This window comes from Stigmatopora argus, chromosome 14 (assembly GCF_051989625.1).
Source record: "Stigmatopora argus isolate UIUO_Sarg chromosome 14, RoL_Sarg_1.0, whole genome shotgun sequence".
Lineage (NCBI taxonomy): Eukaryota > Metazoa > Chordata > Actinopteri > Syngnathiformes > Syngnathidae > Stigmatopora > Stigmatopora argus.
In genome coordinates this window covers 9,167,023-9,191,428 of record NC_135400.1, presented here as the reverse complement: position 1 = coordinate 9,191,428, position 24,406 = coordinate 9,167,023, and the positions used below count along the sequence as shown (strand labels likewise).

Below are 24,406 nucleotides of genomic sequence, written 5' to 3'. Positions count from 1 at the left end.
GTTTGTTTTTCTTTTTTAGTTTCTTGGTTTTTTTTAATGTAGTTTGTACTCAGAGAGTTTTTTTGGTTCTATAAACATTTCTTGTGTTTTTCATACTTTGGTTCCCTGCCTTGTTCATATATTGGCTGCCACACCAGATGAAATTCCCCCAGGAATAAGTGTTATATCATTATATTGCTTTTCTATTTTTGTTAAGAGTGCATTGTGGCCACGTATAGGAATGGATACAAATCCCAACTTTCAGACTCACACTCTAGCTAGCTGCCCTAGAAATGTCAACCTGGCCCAGTTTTTTTATGAACTCAGTTGCTCCAAAAAGTACCAATAAAAAGAGTTTAGATTATAGTACAGTTTGCGACGTGTTTGCGATTCTCATGTTCTCATCCATAGGCGACCAGATTCAACTCATTGGTTGTTGCTGCTTATGGTGACAGACGTTAGACTTCCCAACATCGCCATCGAACCGGCAACTTTTTAATAATGTAGACAAAACCTTTTTAATCACTCTTAAGATATTTTTGTGGCACATTTAAATGCCTTCGACTGACATTTCTTCAGTTAAAATGAGCGTTCTTTCTGCCTTTCTTTGGACCACTTGTTTTGAGTTTCCTGGATTTGTTGAATTCTTTCCTGCAACTCCTGCACTTCCTTCGCCTTGATTGTCATCTCGTCATCACAAATGCCAGTGTTAAGGCTGTCCAGGGATACAGGATTTGCTTTGCTGTCATAAATGCATTTCTCCATTATGGACGCCCACAAATAAAGCACGTGCACGCTGCTGGTGTCGTACTCTCGTATGTGTGAGAAAAGTATTTGGTCAGCAGGTGCCAACAGCTTATTCTGGAAATTTATTGCCAGGAATCCCAATTCAAATGTATTCTAGGCCTATGGCAGCAAACAAGTCAAGGTTTCATACGTAGTTAATCCCAAAAATGAATATAGTCCATTTTATATAGGAAATAAGAGCAAATATTTCTCTCCTCTTGTAGGTTTGTTTAGAGTTTTTCGTGAATGTGTACTGACATCTGAAAAGCTTCATTTTCTTGCGGAATTTTGAGTTTAATCAAAGCAGGGTCGAAATCAAGTCATACAATACAATTCATCAGGTGGCATTTGATGAATAATTTATAGCGTTGGCCAATCTGTTTGTATATAAATTGCATCAATTGGTGGTCTTTGCAGTAAACAGGTAAACAATGTGTGTGTGTGTTTGTTGAAGCATGCAGACCGCAACCAGGGAGTTGACCTATTCCTCCGTCTGGAGGTAGAGGCAGCTCACTGTTTAATGTCACCACCAGGGAGGACTGCAGGGGGCATCAATGGTGGTCGGGTGGAGCGCATGGGAAATCACCAATGCTAGGTCTATCCTCTGCTTGGCTGGTAAAAGCGGAATTAGTTGCATTTCCACACTGATGGCCCAAGGCACCAAATGCACAGTCCGCCACTGTGTTTTATAGTGGCTTTTAATTTGGACCTCGCTGTTTTTCTTAATCTAAACAAGGTTGCAGTGCTGTCTGTTCACAAGCGGAAAAATGTACACGAGCACTGTGACTCACATTTGCATTAATTTTGAGTCAAAGGCTGACATTTGAAGCCCTACTGTAGGTAGTGGTAGGTTTTTAACAAGCGCTCTAAGTCACGTTGTTGTGCGTCCTGCTAGTGGGAGAGCAGCGCTCCCCTCAGATAAAAGTACAGACAAAACACGGAAATCAATTTTTCACCGCGAGGACTCGGTGCCATGCTGGGATTTTCTGTCTGCCGCCTTGTCCTGACAAAGCCTTCAAGGGGAGGTCACAGATTTCACGGGTCGTCTGCTTTCTGTAGTTGCGTGAAGACACACCGATAACAGTTTGCCTCATTTAAGAAGAAATGGATTATCATCTAATGTTACAACGCTATACGGCAACAAAGGAACATTTATGGAAAGGAAATGTGGTGGGATTTATTAAATTCCCATCGCCAGAAGTTTTTGGCATTTGTTTTCTTGTTGTTTGTGAAGTAAACCAGTTGGAAACAGATCAGTGAAGCTCTACATGTATGTCATCTCATCATACCCGTAATTTGATTCTTGATATTTATGAAATGGCAGAATCAAATCTTTTAGAAACTATTTCTGACATCTTGGTGGTGTAGCTTTTACAAAATTGGATTTTTGAACACTTTGCAGATTTTTTTCAGTTCAATAGAGCTTTGAATCGATTGAAACGGTGTGTCAATCATATTCAATGAAGCAATGGGCAACCTGTGACCTATTTTCATATCCTGTACGTGAGCTGTTCCTTTCAAAACAGACACAGGCATGTACTATATAGTATAGTGACCCCTTGGTGTTCAATGCACATGGCATAGAGTGAATTAGTAAAGCTTCAATATTGCAAAGCTGTATGCATTTATCTTGAGTGAATTGTATTGTCATAGGTGAATTCATCAGCCATGTCATCATGTCCCCTCGAATAATCATGAGAGTACTATATAGATTGCACTGATAATCCAGCGTTCCTGACTTGCCAACTTCTCACGTATTAGGGGCCCACCGGCTGCTGGGCTGCTGATCTTTTGGTCTTAATGTAACAAGTCTCTGATTAATTGAGAGATAGGAGAAAAGGGGCGTCAGTCAACAAGTAGACAAAGAACAGGGGTTTAGCAATGAGAAGCTTGTGGTTTATCAAATCTGCGTTGCACTTTGACAAATGGAACAGAAACCAACTGCGCAAGTAAATGGATGAAATTAAACCACATTCATTGGACAACGATATGATAATTGCCACTATTACAAAGTCTGACACCACTGTGGGGTTCCACCATGGTCAATTCCGCGACCCTTTTTGGTTCGACCAAATTCAAAATTAACCGAACTAAATAAATGAATGAATTGTTTCAAGTAGACGTGAATGATCCCAATTATTCCTCGCGACCCAAGATAATCAAAGCAACTTTTTTGTTGCAGATGGCCCTGGAGGATTACCATGTGTTTAATTGCATCTCACCCCTAAGGGACTCTGACTCTTTCGCTTATGTATTCCATAAGCTTAATTCGCATGCTGCAATCATCTGGCCTTGTTGCCTTGTTGTCATTTGCGTGCTTCACGAGCCCCACGCTCCGTGTTCATCCTGAGAAAAGATAAAGATGATGATTATCCAATCCTGTGGGTGCTGTTTTCACTGAAATAGTATTGCAATAGCAATTATTATAGAAGTTCATGTAGATTTTGGGTGAGGGATCAGGCATATTAAATGAGGGAAAATCTTTCACTGTAAGATACAATAGAGAAACTAAATATACGTAACTATATTCCGTCGTATTTAACTCATTGGCTGCCATTATCGAATCATCGCTGTCAGCCCTTCATGTTCAATTGAATTGGACATCTTTCACCATAAATTGCAGTAAATTAGTTCATAAAACTACACAGGCTGTACTGTTAATGCATTTTAATGTTTTCAATATAGGCAACCATGAAAAGAATTTCTGAGTTCTCAGAATGGACCATTCAGATCGGTACAGTGCACGTCAGTGTTCTCATGTTTACGGAATAAACTAGTCACAATCGTGAATGAAAGGTAGCAATGCATGAGACGTTTAATGCTTTCTGGTGACGTATTTTTACCTGGACTCCAGACTGAATTTTAATGCTTTCCTGAAAAGCTAATAAATTTGAACAAGAAAATGTCAACAGAAGCATGTGAGAATGGGATAGAGGGTATTAGGGGAGCTGGGGACCTCCGTTTCCATGGCAATGTCATTCTGATTAATGTGTAGGCATGTAAAAAAAGCAAGATATGCCTTTTTTTATGAATACGTATGTGTATATATAAGCTGACCTGAATTTTACTTGTGATCACTCAAAGTTGTACCCACAATGCCCAAAATCGACTAGAACAGTCTTCAGTTTCTATTGAGAATTTCCATTGAAAATCTATGACTTTCTCTTGAATAATGCTTTTACCGCCCTTAATGAGACCATAAGCCTCACTCAGGTTCAAAGTGGGCTCCTCCATTTCCGGGCGTCCCTCTCGACTAAGTCAACCACGTTGAACTGCTTAGCCTCCCTCACGAGCGTTTACACTAATTACCTGCTGAGCCATCTGCAGCGCATCTAGCGGTGAACCCGCCAGAAAATGACGCACCTCTCATTAGTTTTAGGGCATCTGTTGACCACAGATGCAACTTATTTATTTAGTGGGTCTCCTTCTTTTAATAGTCTTTTAATACTTGTATTCACAATGCTTGATTAATCCTGTTCACCCATGAATTCTAAAGCCAAATATTATTTTAATGTTTATATCTAATCACACAAGTTTGTATCATGGTATCAATGTCAGGTCAACCTGGTTATTGTTTACAGAAATCATGAAAAGATCTTTTCACACGCATGTAAAATAGGCTTCATATCTTCGTCGGCCTCATTAAATGCCATGTTTGGTGTATACATGTAAACACCGCATCTCCCCTGTTGATTAGAGCAACAGGGGGCATACTAAAGGGGCAGCCACCTGCATATTCTCTGCTACTTAATATGACGGTATCGGAAAACTTGGTTGACGTCATCCCCGCAATCGACAAATCATCTCATCATGGAAAAATCACTCCGCCCTTTAATTTGGTGAGCCTGCTTTACTGATGGCAAACTGTATCACTTTGCGCTAATGAGCTCATTCGTTTCTGCGCTTGTGCCGGCGAGCGAACACCGTGTTTGATTTCCTAATGCCTTTTATGTTTAATTCACTCGAAAGACTAGAAACGCACACACAATCACTTCAAGGATTAATCATTGCCGCTTTTTTTTTTACTCCACTTCATCTCTCCCACTTTGTATTGTTTTTTTTTAACATGTTAAGGGTATAAAAAACTGAAACTCTCCTTGACCACACTCCGACAATGAGAGTGTCACTGCCATTCATCTTGTCTCCTATCTCCTATCATCTTCTTCTTTTTAACCTTCATGGCTTTCTCAACGTCAGGACAAATAAGTCTCTTCTAGTGACACCATTGATCATGTGCAGTCCCTCACCTCCGTCAAAGTGGTGACCTCGTGCGACTCCGCGGTCACGCTTGGGAGTCTGCCCGAATGTCCCGCCGTCCTGTCAGTTTGTCATCGCTCGCCGTCTGGGCTGTCTTTTCCACTGGGGCAAAACGGCCCTGGGTTTCATTTCGGAAATGAAATCCCGGGGGAGGTCGCGTCAGTGGATGGGTCAGGTGATGCTTTTGGAATTTCAAAGAACATATTATTCATTCTCTGACCGAGTACTTTGTCATGATAGACTATAGATGGATTTGAAGGCTTGCATGTTCTCAGACCTCCAGCAGGGGTCAATTTCTAACCATCAACGTACACACAACAGTAGTTGACCCTATAAAATTCTTTGTGTGGCCTTGGACATCATCGTAATGAAGTGATTTGCATGTCTTCCTCCATCTTGTGAGTTTTTTACGTTTGAATCTGGTGGTTGTTTACTTCCTCCCTCCTTCCAAAAATATGTTCTGATGAAAATGTTCATTGTAGTCCATATTTACAGAACAATTATGAAATCATAACATTATGACAGCAAATTATGTGCTGGGGGATGCGAAAATGATGTCTTGATTCTATCCGATGGAAATTGTCATTCATTATGCCAGTTAATGGACGTGGGTGATTCATGTGATGGATTCAATCACGCCCCCTTTTTCATCTTTATTTGGTTCTTGTTTCATTTCACAAAAGAATCCAAACACACACCAAAAGTACTTATCTATTTGAGATGACCACAGCTACTAGGTAAAAGATAAATATAATTTTAGGAACATTCGCATGTTGTGGCCATTTTGTATGATCTTTCCTTTTTCATTTATGGTCTTAATATTGACTACTTTGGTTTTTGTAAACATAATTTTCAATCAAAGTAAAACTTCTATGCATTCTGTGATGGATTTTATTCCGAGTGACAGACGTATTGATGTAATTATTGTTATTGATGTCAACTTGTTTCCTTCTGTTGTTAGTGGCCGCCTAGATTTGCTGATTAAGTCATGAGCAGAAAAGCTCGCTGCGGGGGTGGTTACCATGTAAATGAGCACCGTTGTTATATGAGAGTGTTGAACAGCTCGTTCGCAAACATATTTTTTCAGAACACGGCATATTTCAAATTTAGTTCCGGACAAGAAGTCTGGAGAGCCACTTTGTTAGGATTCCCTCTTTGTGACTTAAAATCCAGGGTTGCACATCGTAAAACCATAAGGGAGAAACCTCAAAATAGTTCATCTGCAGTCTGATATATACGATAAATTGCTGTTTTCGTTATTGTACTCGTGTAATCTCTCAACAAGGCTCTTTAGGGACAAATTAAGTTTCCTCACAATTGTCAAATTGCTTTCAAAAATCAAAAATGCAAGAAAGGAAGGAATACCCAGGACGCCCTGACACAGAAAAGGCATGAATTACCAGACCATCTGGGTAAATTTTCCCCTCCTCCTTGAAGGTGCCAAGGAGCAAAAATAGCAAGACGTCACAGCAATTAGAATTTTCCTAGACCCGTCATTTCCCTGCCAATCACACAATAACAACTCCACATTATGCATTCTCACCCTGCTTGGACTTCCGTGCCAGCTTTTTCTAATGGACAAAATCCTTTCTGACAGATATCTTTTTGAATATGAAAATATATTTTAAGAGGTAAAATCATTTCTGTCCTGATATTTGATGGGATCATTACATTTTCTGAGTCTGTTCTTCCTTGACAATCACACCATGTTTTTATGGTTTTAAAAAAAAGACAAATTGCACATTATATTACACAATCCTATGTCATCATTTGAATTTAGGTTCCCGGAACACTATGAGAGTTTCAATCCCCAGTTGCTTGTGTAAAAGATCTCCATGCCAGATGTGTGGCCAATATAAACAGCTGCTCAGTTGGAAATCTCTCGGCATGGCACACACTCGGCGCTGTTCATTCGCTGCAAGTATTTATGCCAATGTTAACCCTGGAGTTTTCGGAAAATGGAGAAAAAGCCGGCATCCCTTTCAGATTGACAAGAAACGCAAACTTTCTGCACTTTAAAGACTTTACAAAGGCTAGATGGATTTTTTTTTGTAATGCCCTCAGATGGCATAGTGAAAGAATGGTTAGCACATCCTCACAGTTCTGAGATAGAGGGTTTGATCCCTGGTGGGTGCCGGCCTCCCTGTGTCGAGTTTGCATGTTCTTCCCGTGCCTGTGTGGGTTTTCTCCCTAGTCGGCTTTCCTCCCACGTCCCCAAAACATGTCTGGTAGCCTGATTGAACACTTCCAGTAGGTATGAGTGTGTGTGTGGTTGTTGTTCACGTGCTCTGCAAATGGCTGGTAACCAATTCAGTGTGTACCCTGCCTACTGCACTTTGTTGGCTGGGATAGGCTAAGGCACCCCCGCGACTCTTGATGATAACGAATAAAACACCTGTTTTTGCGTATGCACTTCTTGGATAATGTAGGCCAACTTTGACACACTCGTGCTCACCTGCAAACCTAATTGGGATGAGTTCTATAGAAAACGACTGAATAGATCATTTACATTCATTTTAATCTGTGGCTATAAAAAGAGCTGCTTACTTTCTGTTCAATTAAAGTTCAATTAAACTCATTTGCAGACCACTTTACTCCTAGGTTGCCATTACCGTCTTTGGTACTGAAACATGACCTCTGACTCTCAGCGCAGCTGCTCTCTGCTCCATTTCAAACCATGCTCCCTGCTTTTGTGTTTGCAGGATCCCAGAAGCAAGCACAAATTCAAGATACACTCTTATGGCAGTCCCACTTTCTGCGACCACTGTGGCTCACTGCTTTATGGCCTCATCCACCAGGGCATGAAATGTGACAGTGAGTATACCATTCATTCATAAGTCCTTACTATAGCTATTGACTCTCGTGATATACCGTGATACAGAATATTTACAAAAACATCAGACTAGCAGCCGTTGATCAAACTGTATATTTTATTTGAAATATGCTTATGCTTAATATAATTTCTCTATTTTGGTGGCCTGTATCAGAGTGAATGTGAGCGGCATTTTTGTCGATTTAGCAGAAAACTGCACTGAACCTACGATTGATATATGTATATTTTTAAAACTTGTAAAATCTTTGGAATTAATTCATGGCAATTAATACGTTAAAAGTTTCACTGAATAAAAATGGCTTCTTCTTTTCCCATACGCTCAGTTTTTTGTTTTTTTTTGTCATCACATCTCTCTTCTCGGTCCCCCACATCATCCCAAGTCATCTCCATCCGTCACCTCTTGCTATCTCTTCCACTTATGCGCTCCATCCATCTGCGGGTCTCTGCTTGCGTGGCCTGATCACAGATGGTAATGGGAGCAAGGCAGAACAAACTGGCACGGGGGTGGCCATCGGCTTGGCCAGTTTCTAACTTCCTCCCCTTGTCGTCCGTGTCCTCTTGACTACTCACGGCATCTCGGCTTTGTACACAATTTTAGCCTGGTTTATTGTGGAGAGACTTCGTAGAATGTGTCTGTACAAGCGTGCGTCTTTTGCATTTTTGGGGGTATCAATTCATCTGCATTTTTGACTCATTCACCGCTATTGACGGTGCTACCAGGGAAAATGAATTGGAGGCCTAGTGCCGTCACTGGGCACCAGTGAGTTAACTATGGCCTCATTCCGAACTCTTTTTAGTAGTACTCAGGATTCACTGTGCACAATATATTCAATTTAATTTTGTTAAAACGATATAATCACCGGGTGTTTACCGTATCGGCCTCACAGTTGTGGGACCTAATCCTAAAATGTCATCATTTGTTCTCCTGTTCCAGCCTGCGACATGAACGTGCACAACCAGTGCGTTGTCAACGTTCCCAGCCTGTGCGGGACGGACCACACGGAGCGCCGGGGTCGCCTCTTCCTCAAGATCGAGGTCAGCGGCGACAGGCTGCACGTCACAGGTTGGTCTTCACGCCCATGCCGGTGTGGCTGTCTTGATGTGTTTAGGTGTCACTACACAACCACGCGCAGAAACGACTGTGGGATGTTGGGAAAGATTTCAGAGTCTTTCATGCTAATATCCATCCCCATTCTTATTTATCGTGTTCGGTCTTTTTTAATTTTTGGACGTGCGTTCGTGCGCTCGTCATTCGGGATGCTGAGGATTGATTTATGGATGCACGTGCTGCCTTGACCTATATATTCCACATATTCTGTGCCATTGACGGCAATAGGCTAGCCTCCCCAGTTTAAACGGATTGGACGTCTATCGTGGGCCACGGCAGCCAATATTTAAAAAAAAAAAATCCTGACTTTTTTCAAGCAGATAGATAAACCCGGGGGATCATGTATTTGTTTCCGTGGTAACCATCCTTGCACACATGACTCACAAGGAGAGTGGTAAGATTACAGTCCCTGACCATCAGAGGAGACCAATTTAAACCGTTCTTAATGTTGAGCCCAGAGATGAGGCGACAGCCAATGGGAACAGAGAAGATCTTTGTCATTCAGAAAAAGTGACATCCACATTGTAGAAGCAGCTGCACAATGTAATCAGGTCCAGTATACACAAACAAAATGTTACCTTTTTTTCCCTTATATATCTGCAGTATCTGCATAAAATCTACATACAGTGGATTAGTGTTGCCAAAACGATTAATTTGCAGACTTAAAGTATGAGGATATCGTAACATAATTGAATATGCTGTACATATATTGTATATGATACTTGAATAGATTATGAGTAGTGGAAGTACTTGTAGGTGTAGAAAGACTATAATTTATTTTTTGTAGTACAAATATTGAGGAATCACAGTATAGTGCTCCTCAACATTATTGTCATACATGCAGTTCAAGAACATAATTTGGAATATATTAAAAAAAAGATTTAATCAGGTAAAACAATAATTTAGACCTATTATGAAAAGAAATCAAAGGAGTGGGGGTGCCACTAAGAGTGTGCAGGACTGTTTTTGCGGAAGTAGTAGTATTTGAAGTAATACAAGTATAAAAGTACAGCCAGAGAAATCATAGCTCAGCACCAGTAAAATGTAATTACATAATCACAAAAGGGAAAGACTAATCTAAATATAATTGCTTTCCAGGAGAAACAGTATCATCTACAATATTACTAAATCTTACCCCTGATTCCTGGCATGCGTTTGTGTGTTTTGATATAGCAATACCTCCAAATTAGCCTGTCACTCAATAGCAGCACCTGGTTTGGAGAACATTGCAGCATAATAACCCTTAGGGAGGTAAGAGAAAGTGACAGCTGGGTCACTAATCTAACCTCTTCCCCTCACTACGTGCGTCTGGCATTCACACACACACACCCACGCATCCACGCGCACACACGGAGTGAGATATGAGGTGAAAATAATTGATGCTGTACAAAAAACAAAACAGCAGAAATTCAGCAAAAGTGCATGATTGATTCAAGGATGTTTTTTGTTTTCAGCTGGAAATGGAGGAACAATGCATTCACAGTTCATCATGCGCACACTCCATGTATAGTTCACGCATGATTTGCACCAGTGTGTTTAGTTGATCTCCTCCACGTCAATTTGATTGGCTGCCCAGCGTGCTGTGAAAAAACAATGCCGATAGCATGGAGTCGTCAACAAAGCAAGCAAGCTGAAAAAGCAGAAAATGCTTTTGGCTTAAAACCATTGGTCATTCTTCACAGAGGATAAAGAATATACTCTCCGTGCAGGAAAGCGTTGAGTTCCAAAACATGATTTGAACTCGTTTATGGCCATTGACAGCGATATAATCCCATTTTAACTGGGTTGTTCATGTTTCAGTTTCGTTGAGGGCGATAGATGTCCAATCCCTTTTGACAGAGAGGGTGTGGCAATTTGATTCGATTCTTTGATCCTTCAGTTCGCATTCAATTATTTAATTTATGAAAAAACATTAAAGCCATCAGACAAGGGCTTTTGGGAGTTACAAGTTAATTATTATATGGTAGTATTTCAAACCATAATGTGTAATTCTCTTTGATTATCCTTGGTTTGACAGTAAGCTTTAGCTGAGGAGTGATCCGACACGTCTTTTGGAAAGAATATATACCAATACTAAATTGCAAACTTTAACATTGAATGCATTTGTACTGTACTATTAATGCTCACTTAACTGCAGCATATTATGCATTAACAAACTGAAGTGGAAATAACAAAAATCTCACCTACAATATATCTATTTCTTGTGTTGTGTTTGGGTTCAGGCTCAGTGCTCTAATGCCAGCGTAGTGAGCAGTGCCGCCACAGCTTCTTCTTCTTGATTTTTTTCTATTTTTCCACTCTCTTGCTCCCACAGACAAGTGGTGAGCTACTGTGTGGTTCATCGCTCCATTCAGCGTCAAGTTGATTAAATCTTTCCGGTCAACAAAACAGACAAATCTCTTAGGCTTCCAGAAGCACACTAGCGCTTTCCCTCCTCTTTATCATTTCCCTCTGATGCCCCATCTTCTCTTTCTTGTAATATTGACATTCCCTTTGCCTTTCTGTTCCATTTCGGTGCCTGTGGGCAAAAAGTATTGAAGCACAATTCTAAACATTACTTACTATGAGAGTAATCTATCAATCTCTGGACCTTACTTTGTGAAGTGTTTGTTCTTGCTAGAGGTGAAGCCCAGCTTTATAGCTGGGAGTCTGGGAGTTTTCCCAGTTGTTGCAGATATAAATATGGGTATGTCCTGAGTGAAATAATGAACCCTAAATTTCAAAAAATTGGGTAAATCTTGATTTAGAACAGTATTTATGTGAAAATCCAGTTTCTCTCTTCCTCTCTTGCATTCTCTCCCTCTTTTTATTCTTACACGAAAATGAAATTAGCCAGCAAGTTTGAGTTTGAATACGTTGCCTTTCTCTGAGGCAATAGACATACAATGTTGGATGTTAAAATGACGTCTACTACTGTCAATGGCACTGCAACATGATCATTCACTACCAGCCGTATCAGTACAATTATTGCCTTCAATTGAAGCCAATCAGTTAAAATGTACATTGTACAGTGATTCATGAAAATATGGCGAGAATATATATACTGTATTTTCGTGGGAAAATAGTGGACCCTCAGTCTCTGCGACACACCTTTTTAAAGATGTTGCATTCATATATAAGTGGATATCATATTTAATAATATTATAGCCCACATCTATTAGCAAATTAGCAAATATATGTGGACACCAGTTATTTTTTGATATTGTTTTAATTCAGTTATCAAATCATCAATTAATACATCAATCAGTACAGCAGCAGTTCTGACATTGAGGGTTCAATTCCCGGTGGGTTCCAACCTATTTTCTGTCCCAAAGCTACTGAAAGCTTTTCCCCATTTTGTTGTCCTCTTTCCTCCCAGAAGTGACATAAATAGCCTCAGGACATCGGCAGATGTTTTATTTTGAAGTGTCAAAAACAGGCCTGCAAACACACACAGTAAAAGGGCATCTGAGGTTCAGGCACAGTGGTTGTGTGGGGGTGAGATTTCCAATGGCTGACATGCACGCCTCAGGTTGGGAGCACAGTAGGGAAAGAAGCGACCGACACTGTCAGGCTCTAGCAGTGATGGCGGGGAAGAGTTGGTACCTCACTTGAGACTTAATCCACCATTGATACAAACAGAAATATAGATATGCATTTTATTTTTGCTATTTTAACGTACTATGCCGATAAAATCAAAATATTTTGCTGGGCGAATTTAGTTGTAATGAGTGTTACTATCATTGACTACATCATAATATGGAAAATTGCTGTTGCCGAAAAGAGCCAGTGCACTATATATTTTTTAGGTTAACTTTTTGTAGGAAAGATTTTTGTAAATGATGAATGATTCAAGTTTTGTATATTACAACCCACTATATAAACAAGGGGGTATAAACTTCCACTGTAAATTTTTAAAATGTTTTAAATGATGCTTGAGCATTCTCTGCTCATGCGCATACAGCATACTTGTACATTCCTCAAAGAAATGTTAAAATTTAGATAAAAAAATGTAGGTCAGTGTTTTTGATATTTTTTGTAAATGCTCAATGAAGATGACAAAAGACAGTAGAAATGCTCGCATCGTTCTGCACAGAATGGCGCGCTCTCTCGTTTCACCGGCACAGCAGGGATGTATATCCTGCTCATATTTTGGCCTGGCAAGCCCCTCACCATCATTATCCTCTTCTCCCTCCAGATTATCAGACATTCTTAACTCGCACATGGCATTGTTATGCAACAACACATTTGAATTTCAAAGCTCTTTCGTGAGATCGTGCTGATGCAGCGCACGCATTGGGCCGAACCACGGATTCGGGTTATGTGTCACACTTGACCTCTTTTGTTTTGGATAGGAGGCAAATATTGAGCTCAAGTGGAGACAAGGTTTCAATAGAGTATTGTAATTATGTATGGGACTGTCCACTAATTAAAGATGCTATGAAATGGTGACATGGTCCAAAAATGAAAATTACTCCATCAATGTAATTTAATAGAAAACAAATGTGACTGGTTGTTTTATTTATTTATTTTACTGTTTCATAGTTATAGTTACTAACCTTAACCCTTTTAATATACTAAATATGAATATAGGTTTGGTAAAGATAAATTGACATCAAAACATACTAAACTTGACAGTGTGATACTTTTTTTTGTACAAATGTATTATTTTGTATTAAGTTTTAACTTCAAACACCAAAAATTAAACTTACGTTAAGAACAAATAACTGCAAAAAATCACATACTACAAAATTATTGATATAAGATGCAATATGCAGTATTTATATACATTACTGTTTTTGTCATGTAAAATCCCAGGTCTCCCACTGTGAGTCCAATGCGCTAAGCACTCATACTGCGTAAAATTTGTTAGTTAGATATTTGGACAAAATTCCAAAATGAAGTTTATAAAAAGTAGAAAGGAGTGAAATGAATTTTTCTCAATCTGCTGCATACTCACTATTTCACATATTCACTCTCTATAAAGTTCACACTGCCATCGCTTTTAAGCAACTTTTGACGAATAAGTCACAAAAAGGACAGAGACGCAACAAAAGCGCTCATAACCTCCAACGGTGGCGACGAGCACACACCGTCAGTGGAGGGGAGGCGAGCAGCTCCTGTCGTATCTAAGCAACAACAGAGCGTAGAGAAGGTCCTTGATCACACTTTCATTGTGTGCGCTTGTTCTTACCATTTACAGTACTAGTTGAATGCCTTTAGCAAATCCTTTGAGTTTGTATTTTCTGAATATCAATGTACTAGCATGCTACTTGACCTCACTAGTCAACAACAACTAATACATCAACTCAAGCCCCTAGTAGGATAACTATGTCATACTAGTAATGTTTTTTTTCTCTTATAATAGGCTCTTTGGATAAAATCCTAGGTGTGAATTTGGTGGATGCTTCAAGTCACATTGGAATCAAAGGATTGCATGTATAGGAATGCTCATGCTTTTGTTTGTGTAACTTTTAGAACAATGAAAAAAAAACTGATGATGTGTTTAATGCATTAACCAACTTGTGCTTTTCTTATTAGTCACCTGGCTTCTATCTTGCCAGCCATTGTCCTGGTCCATGTATTCTATTCTATGTTGCCTCCTTGAGAAAGAGTGAGCAGTAAAAACTTCACAGCTAGAAAAACCTGCACACAATTATAAAGTAAATGGGCTTCACCTCGTGGTTCGTAAATCATTTACTGGATTAAACGCCCAAAAAGCCTGTTAAAGGGACAGACAGCACCTACTGTATTTTCCCCACTTTAATTTGCAACTAAAATAAACTTCTCAAAGGGCAGCAGTGCACTTTATATATGGATCAATATTGATTAATCAGCGTATGAAATTCCCTTTAGCTCCATCTAGTTTATGTATAACACAACTCCTAACCACTACTACTACCACTATTACTACTACTACTACTATAGCTCCATCTAGTAGCTTCACAATCCCCTACTACTACCACCAATACTACAGCGTCTTATAAACGGGTGTGCCTTATAAATGAAACAAATTTTAAAATAGGCCTTTCATCACAGGTTCACCTTATAATCTGGTGCGATTTATAATGCGAAAACTACAGTAAGATAAATTATATTAATGTAAAAGACAGTTGATCAAAGTGTTTAAATATGCAAAGTCCAGATTAGTGCAGTTAAAAACTGTTTTGTATTACAGATACTGCTTATCGTTTTACCATAAAAGGTTAAAGGTGCATGTTGTTTATTTAAATTAAAAAAACGGGATCGCTGTGACTCGGAATTTAAATGAATTGGAATCATGACTAACTCATTTGAAAGCGTTCGGTAATGTCTTAATATTTCTTTCATTTTCTGCACTTTTTCCCCTATTGGGCGTTTGTTTACTTCATTTCAAAAGTTGCCACGGCGTTGCCATGGAAGTGAGTGATGCTCGCTCGGGACGGTAACGTGGTCTGCTGAGCATTTTCGGATCCTCGTCGCGCTTCACTGGCATGTACGCTTCATGGCTTCCCTCATTTGGAGCGTGGGGGACTTATGTCATTGCATTTCTATGAGATGCATTGGAAAAGCAAGTGTGGTTGAGTCACATAGATTGAGGGAAAGTAAACATCTGTGATGTTGAATTGCATCCCTACGTAGACTACTCTGCCCTCTGTTGGGTGTAAATGACTTTGCATTTGTTCTATTGACTAAAGTGAAATCAGTATTTTTGTGAGGTGTTCGAATTTTGTTGTTGTTGACATTTGCGTCAAGTGTAAATAAACTCTCCATTATAATAGGGTGAGTTGCCTTTGTTTGTCCTTCCAGATTCCATTTGTTGGTTCTTTTGTTCATCTCAAAAGAAGAGATCCCGTCTGGCCATTTGTATTGTCGCCATGGTGAAGGTGGCAAGCCCTCCCTCCTTTGCCATCCCATTGCTGTTGCTATGTAACAGTCTTCTTTGCGCGGCCGTTTGTCAGTTATGACACCGGCAAATGTCACATTTTGACTCTGATGAAAAATGTGGCGTTGTCTTCTGGTGACGTCAAATGTTTTCTCCTTGTTTTGGCGTTTGCAACGATATAAACAGGACTGTTAACGATTGCTTTTTAAAGTTGAGACAGTAAAAGTCATCTTTTTAAACCCAAAATGTTTCGTTTACCTCACTTCTACTGTTACTGATAATACAGCTATTGCGTGTTGAAATCAACTACAAGCATTATTACTTTTGGAAAGTAACTTTTCCAAACAGCCCTTCTTTTGGATCTTGTTAGATGAGCTGGCGTTCATCTCGAAATTGATGTTGTGTCTCACAGGCTAACTGAAGTTCTGCCACATGCTTTTTAAATAGAGCGTTTTGAAGGTAGAAGCCACCATCTGTGCAGATCTTTTTACCTTGTCCTTCGTTATTTTTCCAGTGGGCGAAGCCAGAAACCTGATTCCGATGGATCCCAACGGTTTATCGGACCCTTATGTCAAACTAAAGCTTATTCCAGACCCGAAGAATGAAACCAAACAGAAGACTAGGACCATCCGTTCATCTCTGAATCCATGCTGGAACGAGTCCTTCACCTTGTGAGTTGCACTTGAACACAATACCTTTTTTACCTTGCTCGCATTCGTCCATATCGTCACGAAAAATTGCTTTCCTCGTTTTTTCATGTGCGCACTCAGTAAGCTGAAAGTATCTGACAAGGACCGTCGTCTCTCCATTGAGGTGTGGGACTGGGACCGGACCACCAGGAATGACTTCATGGGCTCCATGTCGTTCGGGGTGTCCGAGCTGATTAAAGCACACACGTGTGGTTGGTCAGTGTTTTCAACTTTCATTTTTTTTGTCAAGGACTGCAGACAACAACTTTTTTTCCAGTATATAACAACATTTGTCTTCTTCAGGTACAAGTTACTGAACCAAGAAGAGGGCGAGTACTACAACGTGCCCATTCCAGAAGTCGATGATGTGGACTTGGAGCTCCGGCAAAAGTTTGAGGTCAGTACAAGGCATTTTTAAAGATTTTGGTGAGTGTGTATACATTTCAACCCTTAAAGTGATAGAGATCATCAAAAAGTGTGATTAATTCCCACCTGATATTTCCAATTGAACACCAAATGAAACATTAACCCCACACACAATATCTTTTTGTTTCATCTTACATCATCCTAAGACGGGCTCCTGGCTTTTGCTTTCCTCAAAGGCCCGCACCTTTATACAACACGGCACAGTTGCCCTGGAAACAAGCATGCGATGCAGTCAAATGTGACAGTTTTCATCCTTCGACGCATTTGTCGATACCGGATCGGTGCGACTGTACTTCAACATGTACAAAATGAACTCTGACGCTCAGCAAATTTGACCATCTAAATAACTAACTAACTAACTAACCAGTGAGTTTCTTTTTTCCTCTCGTAGGCCTGCCAGTTAAATATCCACTATCTCAAGGTAGCCACTCTGCCTGTCTTTCTTTATTCCTCACGCTCCCGACTTTCGGCGTACTCACAATTGTTTGTGTTTGTGCGTCCGCGAGTGAACATGATTCACTAACACGGCCCCCGCCTCGCTGACACACTGACTGTACTCGACTGTATGTGTGCTTGGCTGTCTCTGAACTCCTTTCACCAGCTCTATAGTCTCTGTGAGCATGAATTTCACAATAAAAATACAAACAATTCAATAGTCGGAACAGTAAGTAGAAATTTGACAAACAATAACAAAACATAACAACAACAAAACATCTTTTTCACCTAGGTTGATGCCTGGTAATCAATGTCTCACACCCAGTATTTTAAACTTGAAATACTATTCCATTTACATCGTGTTTTAATGTAATGTCTTTAAATAATTTATGCATATAGGCCTATTTTTCTATTATTAACATGACAAATTGTCTAATTAAAAAAAAGTACTTTTCACATGAGACATCAAGCAAACACTGTTATGCTGAGAATTTTGGGGGGGACTTTACCATGTTATTACTGCGGTTTAATTTTTTTTGTTATGAATTTCCTAATATTTTTTTTTGCCTTTTGACTTTCTGCTTTGTAAAGTCAATGCTTGTCACCATCCACATGTGCTTTTGATCACCACAGAAAGCAAAGATGGGGCACGGCAAGAAAGTCATCACGCCGTCGGACCACCGGCGCTTCAGCCTCCCGTCAGGCAACGCGGAACGCATGCGCCTGAGCAATTTCAACTTCCTGGCGCTGCTGGGCAAAGGGAGCTTCGGCAAAGTGATGCTGGCCGAGATGAAGTCCACCGAGGAGCTGTATGCTATCAAGATCCTCAAGAAGGACGTGGTCATCCAGGACGACGACGTGGAGTGTACCATGGTGGAGAAGAGGGTGCTGGCGCAGAGGGACAAACCGCCCTTCCTCACGCAGCTGCACTCCTGCTTCCAGACGCTGGTAAGTGGGAATAACAATGACATCCACTCCCAATTCTCCCAGTTCAAATGAAAAGTTCAGCTAACGTGTTTAAAGCTTTAACTTTTAATGTTGTTAGGCAGTATTTGAATTTGCCAAACTCTTCTATATGACATCCAGGTGCTCCAAAATGAGGCTGTTACAAATTTTATTTGCATTTAACCATATGAGAATAATTCTTATTACTTGCATATTTAGATCATTTTTGGATTTAAATGTACGGCCCTATTAAAGAAATAATCCATATTAACTAAATGAGTTGATGTACAGTTACAATACTTAACTTTGTATAATGAATTCAAAAGTAGTGGAAGGAAACCGGAGTACCCGGCGAAAACCAACACAGGCGAACATGCTCGAAACAGGTGGACTGACCTGGATTTGAACCCAGGTCTCCCACTCTGAGGCCGACACGTAACCACTCATCCGCCGGGCCGCCCATGTATAAGTGCAAATCAATATGTTTCTGTCTCAGTAAAATTTGTCACTTTCATCTCTTATGATAAATTGCCAAATCAATGTTAACTCGATATTCCAATTCTTCTACCAGTACTGTATATCAGCTCACAGTGAGCTGATGAGCAGTTAAAATAATAAATGAGTTAACACCTAGTTAACTCTCCAGCTTCACGATGAATTTTATGTACTTCACCTTTTTGTGTTCAGGATCGTCTCTACTTTGTAATGGAGTACATCAACGGAGGAGACCTCATGTATCACATTCAGCGTATGGGCAAGTTCAAAGAGCCCCAGGCCGTGTACGCGTTTTTCTTACTGTGGTGATTAGTGCTGGCTAATAATATATGTACTGTCATATTTTCCTTATTCCATCAATACATTTGCGTAAATATGGAAAAAGGGCAATCTATGCAAAAATATGTAGTATACCTATGCCACTTCTATTTACATTAGATATTTTTATGTTACAGCACTACTTCAGGCAGATCTGTTAAATATCAATTCATAATCAAATTGTTGTATACATTTTGATTAAATAAGCACTAGGTGTAATAGAATCAGGTTCAATATTTGGTTATATTTTCATTCTTCTTCTTTTTCAACAGCTTTTACGCAGCCGAGATTGCCGTCGGCCTCTTTTTCCTGCATCGGAAGGGGATAATCTACAGGTGTGTGAGTTGGTTTGAATGTTGTAGTGATAACGAAAGAAGGTCTAAATTAGGAGGAAAAATGGCACGAAATGTCACGCACACAAGCAATTAGCTTCTTGCTTTGAACACTTGCGTGTGCCGCAGGGATCTGAAACTGGACAACGTGATGCTGGACTCGGAAGGTCACATCAAGATCGCCGATTTCGGCATGTGCAAGGAGAACATGTACGAAGGCATGTCCACGCGTACCTTCTGCGGCACCCCCGACTACATCGCACCTGAGGTGAGGCGTCCATGGTGAGAAAGCAGAGTCACTCAAATTTTCAGGAGCTCTATTGCTGTACAATTTTCCCCATTTAGCTTCTTTTCCCTGCTGAAATATCATTATGGATTGATTTAATTTTTTTCTACGGTAATTTTTTTCTTTTTTTTTTCTTGCATCTCTATGCGTGGGAGTGATGCCGGCGCAGCCATGAATGGGAGAGTTGGATGAAGCACCTTTTTTTAAAGACGCTGAATAGCTGCCGCTAGTTAATGGATGACATGATTTTTTTCCCTCTTCTATTATGTTTAACCCCTCGTCTCCTTTTGCAGATTATAGCGTACCAACCATATGGAAAGTCAGTGGACTGGTGGGCGTATGGAGTTCTTTTGTATGAAATGCTCGCAGGACAGGTAAAAAAAAAAGATCATTTCATATAATTTTGTTTCAATGATAAAGATGCTAATCAGAACATATCTATTTGAATACCGGCATTAGTGTTGGAACATTTTTTATATAGTGTATTAATCTATTATTGGCGATTTTTCAGTTGAAGTTATCTTAACGCCTCATTTATTTGAAAATAATAATAAAAGAAATATTTACTGTTATGTTACGTTTATGCGACCCCTGTGAGGATAAGCGATTCAGAAAATGAATCAATGATTAATTGACTATCAAAATAGTTGTTCAATCAAATTACTGATTAGTCCGTTAATCGTGTCAGGCCCCAGCCTCGTTTTTCTACTGTGACACTGGTAAGTTTTTCTTTCCTAATTGCCTTATGTTCAAATTAATTACTACTTTCCTGCAGCCGCCGTTCGACGGCGAGGACGAGGACGAGCTCTTCCAGTCCATCATGGAGCACAACGTGTCCTACCCCAAGTCTATGTCCAAAGAAGCCGTGTCCATCTGCAAAGGGGTATGTACACCCAAACTTCCTGTAAAAGTTGGGGGTATTTGTTTTTTTCATGCTGTTCTGCTTCCCGCCAGCTGATGACCAAACACCCATCCAAGCGCCTCGGCTGCGGGCCCGAAGGCGAGCGAGACATCCGGGAGCAGGCCTTCTTCCGGCGCATTGACTGGGACCGCCTGGCTAACAGGGAGATACAGCCGCCCTTCAAGCCCAAAGTCGTAAGCTCCAAACCTAGTTCAATTACCATTGACGGTCACAGACGTCCATTGAGGTTCACTGAAGAAGAAAATTAAAAGCTTATTAGGACTGGTTGCCTTTCTTAAAAGTATTCACTTGTCTTGTAAAATATCAACTTTATTTTTACAGTACGATTAATTATTGTAAAAAATGATAATAATTAATATAAAAAAATAATATTGAACAATTACTTGCACATTATTTGCATTAGATAAAATAGCTGTCATTTATTGCCATCAAGGGTTTCCCTCAGAAAACCTGCCAAGCACGGTGGTCGAGAAACCCACTGGCAGCCCACTATGTTTTTAACAATCTGTTTGTTTACAAAAAAAAGCACCGTCTTGAATTACAAACAGAAACATGGAGCACAAATGGACCATTGTAATTTCAAGAATATAGTCAGCTATAGTTAATATGTGGTTGAAATCTGTATATCTATAATTCTTGGAGGATGAAAAGGGGTGCCCATTTTTCAACCATTTTTTGTTTCCCTTCAGGGTGGCAAAGGAGCGGAAAACTTTGACAAATTCTTCACGCGCACGCAACCCATGCTGACGCCGCCCGACCAGATGATGATCGCCAACATCGACCAGAGCGAGTTTGCCGGCTTCTCCTACATCAACCCGCAGTTCACCCACCCGTCCCTGCATAGCGTGGTATGAGCACAAAAGCCGCCTTCCCCGAATCTCACGCCGTCCTCCGCTTCAGACATCTTGGTATTACTTCTGTATACTGTGTTCGGATGTGAGTGAGGAGCGCACCCATAGTGGGGGACCCCTCCCAGGACTTTGACCCTCACGCTTTCCCCTCTCGACAATCCGACCAGAACGTCCGACGTATATTTTCTCCGTTGCAAAACAAGGGAAGTCGCACGCACAAGTGCCAAAGCACGAGCCGAGCGGGCGAAAATTCCCGACTGGCGGGTAGACGAGCTGTTGCATGCTTTCATTCCGGTTCGAGTGTTAGGATTCAGTACTTCTTTCTCCATGTCAAGCTCCAAAACCTTTTTGTGTGTTTTGTTCCGGTCGTCAGCCCGTGTGTAAATATATTTTCCGTCTGGGAAAAAAAAGGCGTTTTATACAAAGAATTGAATGTGCTTTTTTGAAGATTTCTATGTTCCGACGACCCCGAGGTGAGATTTGGCGTCGCAGTCACATTTCAATTCGACTCTTTACTCCCTCTAGTGATGGCACCGAAACGTGAAACACAATTATAGTACCGAGAATTATGAACAACGTGAAAATACAGTGTGTACGTTTTTAAATGTTTATATGGCATTCATTTAACTCATTGGCTGCCATTGAAAATTATGAAATCTTGTGGAAGTTTGAGTTGCAAGCATAGACGGAGGGCAAATTGAACTCGTATCTTGAGGTCAAACTGTATTAACATTAGCCCGATTAACACTGTCCTTAAATGTAGAAGAAAATTACGTGCTTAAATAGCGATTACATTCAAACTCATCTACCAGTTAATTAAATCATTGGCTGCCATTGACACACATCCAGTCCATGATTTCTCCCTAAAAAAAACTGCAAAACCCATTGGAAGAATAAATAATATTTGAATCAGGAAAGCCCGACATCACCCAAGGCTTATAAAGCACTTTTAGTTCATTTCAAGATGATTAACTGAACAAATGAATTAGACTCTAGTCTGTCAATGGTAGCCAATGAGTTTAAACACATGAAATGAAAACACAGCTTGAATGTACCGTATTTTCCGCACAATAAGGCGCATCGGATTAGAAAAGGACGTCATTAAACTACCTATTTTAAAACTGTTTCCCTACATAGCATGCACAACAAGGCGCAGTAGACGTGGTAAAAATAGTGTTTGTGTTAAGCATCCACTAGATGGAGCTGCCCTGTGGGAATGTCATACAATTTTGATCCATATATAAGATGCATCAGATTGTAAGAAGCACTATTGGATTTTGAGTGAATTGAAGTCTTTTTGGGTGCGCCTTATAATGCGGAAAATAAGGTGCTTTTAAGGTAACTACGAAGCAACGTGTACTTATTTTGCATGCCACTAGAGGGAGTCTCTCCCTTTAAATGTTTAACGCAGCAAGCAGGCGTGTGCATGCGCGCGAGGCCACTCGTGACGTCAGCATGTCTAGAACCACTGCATGATCACCAGTCATTCCTCCCCTGCGGAAGGAAGGAGCATGCCGTTTTCCGTCTGGATCGTGTCCTTTCGTCGCCTCGAAAAATCGCTACCGTCGGCTTTTTCGGTGCCAAAAAAAAGTGCCGCTCATCTTGATTGCGTTAAAACCCGTTCATAATGATTCTACTGCCAAATTTCAGCTGAATTTACTTGCAAACGCTATTTTGCGGCTGTCATGTGCGGACCAAAAAGAGGATTTCATGTCTCACATTGAGAATTCCTGTCGCAGGAAATTGAAAATTGTCATACTTAATGAGGACATGTGGAAAATGGAGGGCTTTTACATCATTTGAGTTGATTCTATTTTGTACATCTCATTCTTTTCCTATGAAATGTCACGCCAGATATCGAGTCATTTGGTTATTTTATCACTTTTTTTTCTTTTTAACTTATTATATACAGTGTATACTATGTATATTTAGTGTTGGGCGATATTACTGAAGCTATAGTAAGTTATTGGTTGTCATAAATTCCTTTTATCGTTTTATTTTAATTACATACAGTCTATTTACCAAATTAATTGGATCCAGAAGTTTCTTCGTAATCTGGATCGTTTGTAAGTAGAAGCATATTTTACATGAAAATGAGATCATTTGTTCGAGACCCCCTTAAACCTATAAAAAAATTATACTAAAGTATACTAATTTTGTCTGAAATATGTATGTATGGCAAAAAAAGATAAAATCAATAATAAATTAAATTATATTTTTAAGACATTGAAATGAATAAGACATTTAGTACTTCCAATCCAATTTCAAAATATTTCATTTATCAATTAGATTTCACTGTCATTGTTTTACTTCCATTGATAGCGATAGCCGTCTAGTTTGACTTCATGGATTGTATTTATATCGCCGTTAAAGGCAGCCGGTAAATTAATATTTATTCATATATTCATTAAGTATATTCATATTGGAAATGTATGGTCTGTTTATCATCAATTCCAAATAAAGCTATCACAATTATAACATTTTTCATCAATGAATTCAAAACATATTACATTGTGGTCTTTATCGCCCAACACTTAAAACATTTATGTATTTTTTTTTAACTCATGTTGAAATTCACAAGAAAAAAACTCCCGATTGTTTCCATTCCTTCCTAATCTGGTGTAATCTGCAATTTTTCCCCAAAGTTTTGCATTGTAAGAGAGTCCGAGTTCCTCTTGCTAGCCCACCCCAAAACTTCTTGTTGTTCCTCTGTTGTTTGTGCTCTGGCAGATACTGTGTATGAATAAAGTATGAAAAATATGCACCTGCGCATTCTTTGTGGGGATGACTTCTTTCAAGGGTCGTAATATCTACTTTAGGGATGTCAACCTCTTCTTTGTTGCGGGCCACATTGTAGTTAGGGTTCTTTTCGGAGGACCATTCTCTGCCAAATTATTGAA

The 24,406-nt window shown here is 39.9% G+C and overlaps 1 protein-coding gene across 2 annotated transcripts in view; it reads left to right on the top strand.

The window, feature by feature from the left end:
• Positions 1 to 22,608, top strand: part of prkcab (protein kinase C, alpha, b) — a 47,259-nt gene extending 24,651 nt beyond the window's left edge. The window contains exons 4-17 of one of the 2 annotated variants that reach the window (XM_077619602.1): positions 7,725 to 7,836; positions 8,790 to 8,918; positions 16,322 to 16,478; positions 16,578 to 16,712; positions 16,800 to 16,893; positions 17,314 to 17,343; positions 17,991 to 18,305; positions 18,990 to 19,081; positions 19,388 to 19,450; positions 19,577 to 19,715; positions 20,027 to 20,107; positions 20,509 to 20,616; positions 20,688 to 20,828; positions 21,345 to 22,608. In XM_077619602.1, coding sequence (XP_077475728.1) covers positions 7,725 to 7,836; positions 8,790 to 8,918; positions 16,322 to 16,478; positions 16,578 to 16,712; positions 16,800 to 16,893; positions 17,314 to 17,343; positions 17,991 to 18,305; positions 18,990 to 19,081; positions 19,388 to 19,450; positions 19,577 to 19,715; positions 20,027 to 20,107; positions 20,509 to 20,616; positions 20,688 to 20,828; positions 21,345 to 21,509 — 1,761 coding nt within the window. In that variant the 3' untranslated portion in view covers positions 21,510 to 22,608. The remainder of the gene's footprint in view (positions 1 to 7,724; positions 7,837 to 8,789; positions 8,919 to 16,321; positions 16,479 to 16,577; positions 16,713 to 16,799; positions 16,894 to 17,313; positions 17,344 to 17,990; positions 18,306 to 18,989; positions 19,082 to 19,387; positions 19,451 to 19,576; positions 19,716 to 20,026; positions 20,108 to 20,508; positions 20,617 to 20,687; positions 20,829 to 21,344) is intronic. The other variant, XM_077619603.1, reaches the window with a different exon arrangement.
• Positions 22,609 to 24,406: the final 1,798 nt, after the last annotated feature.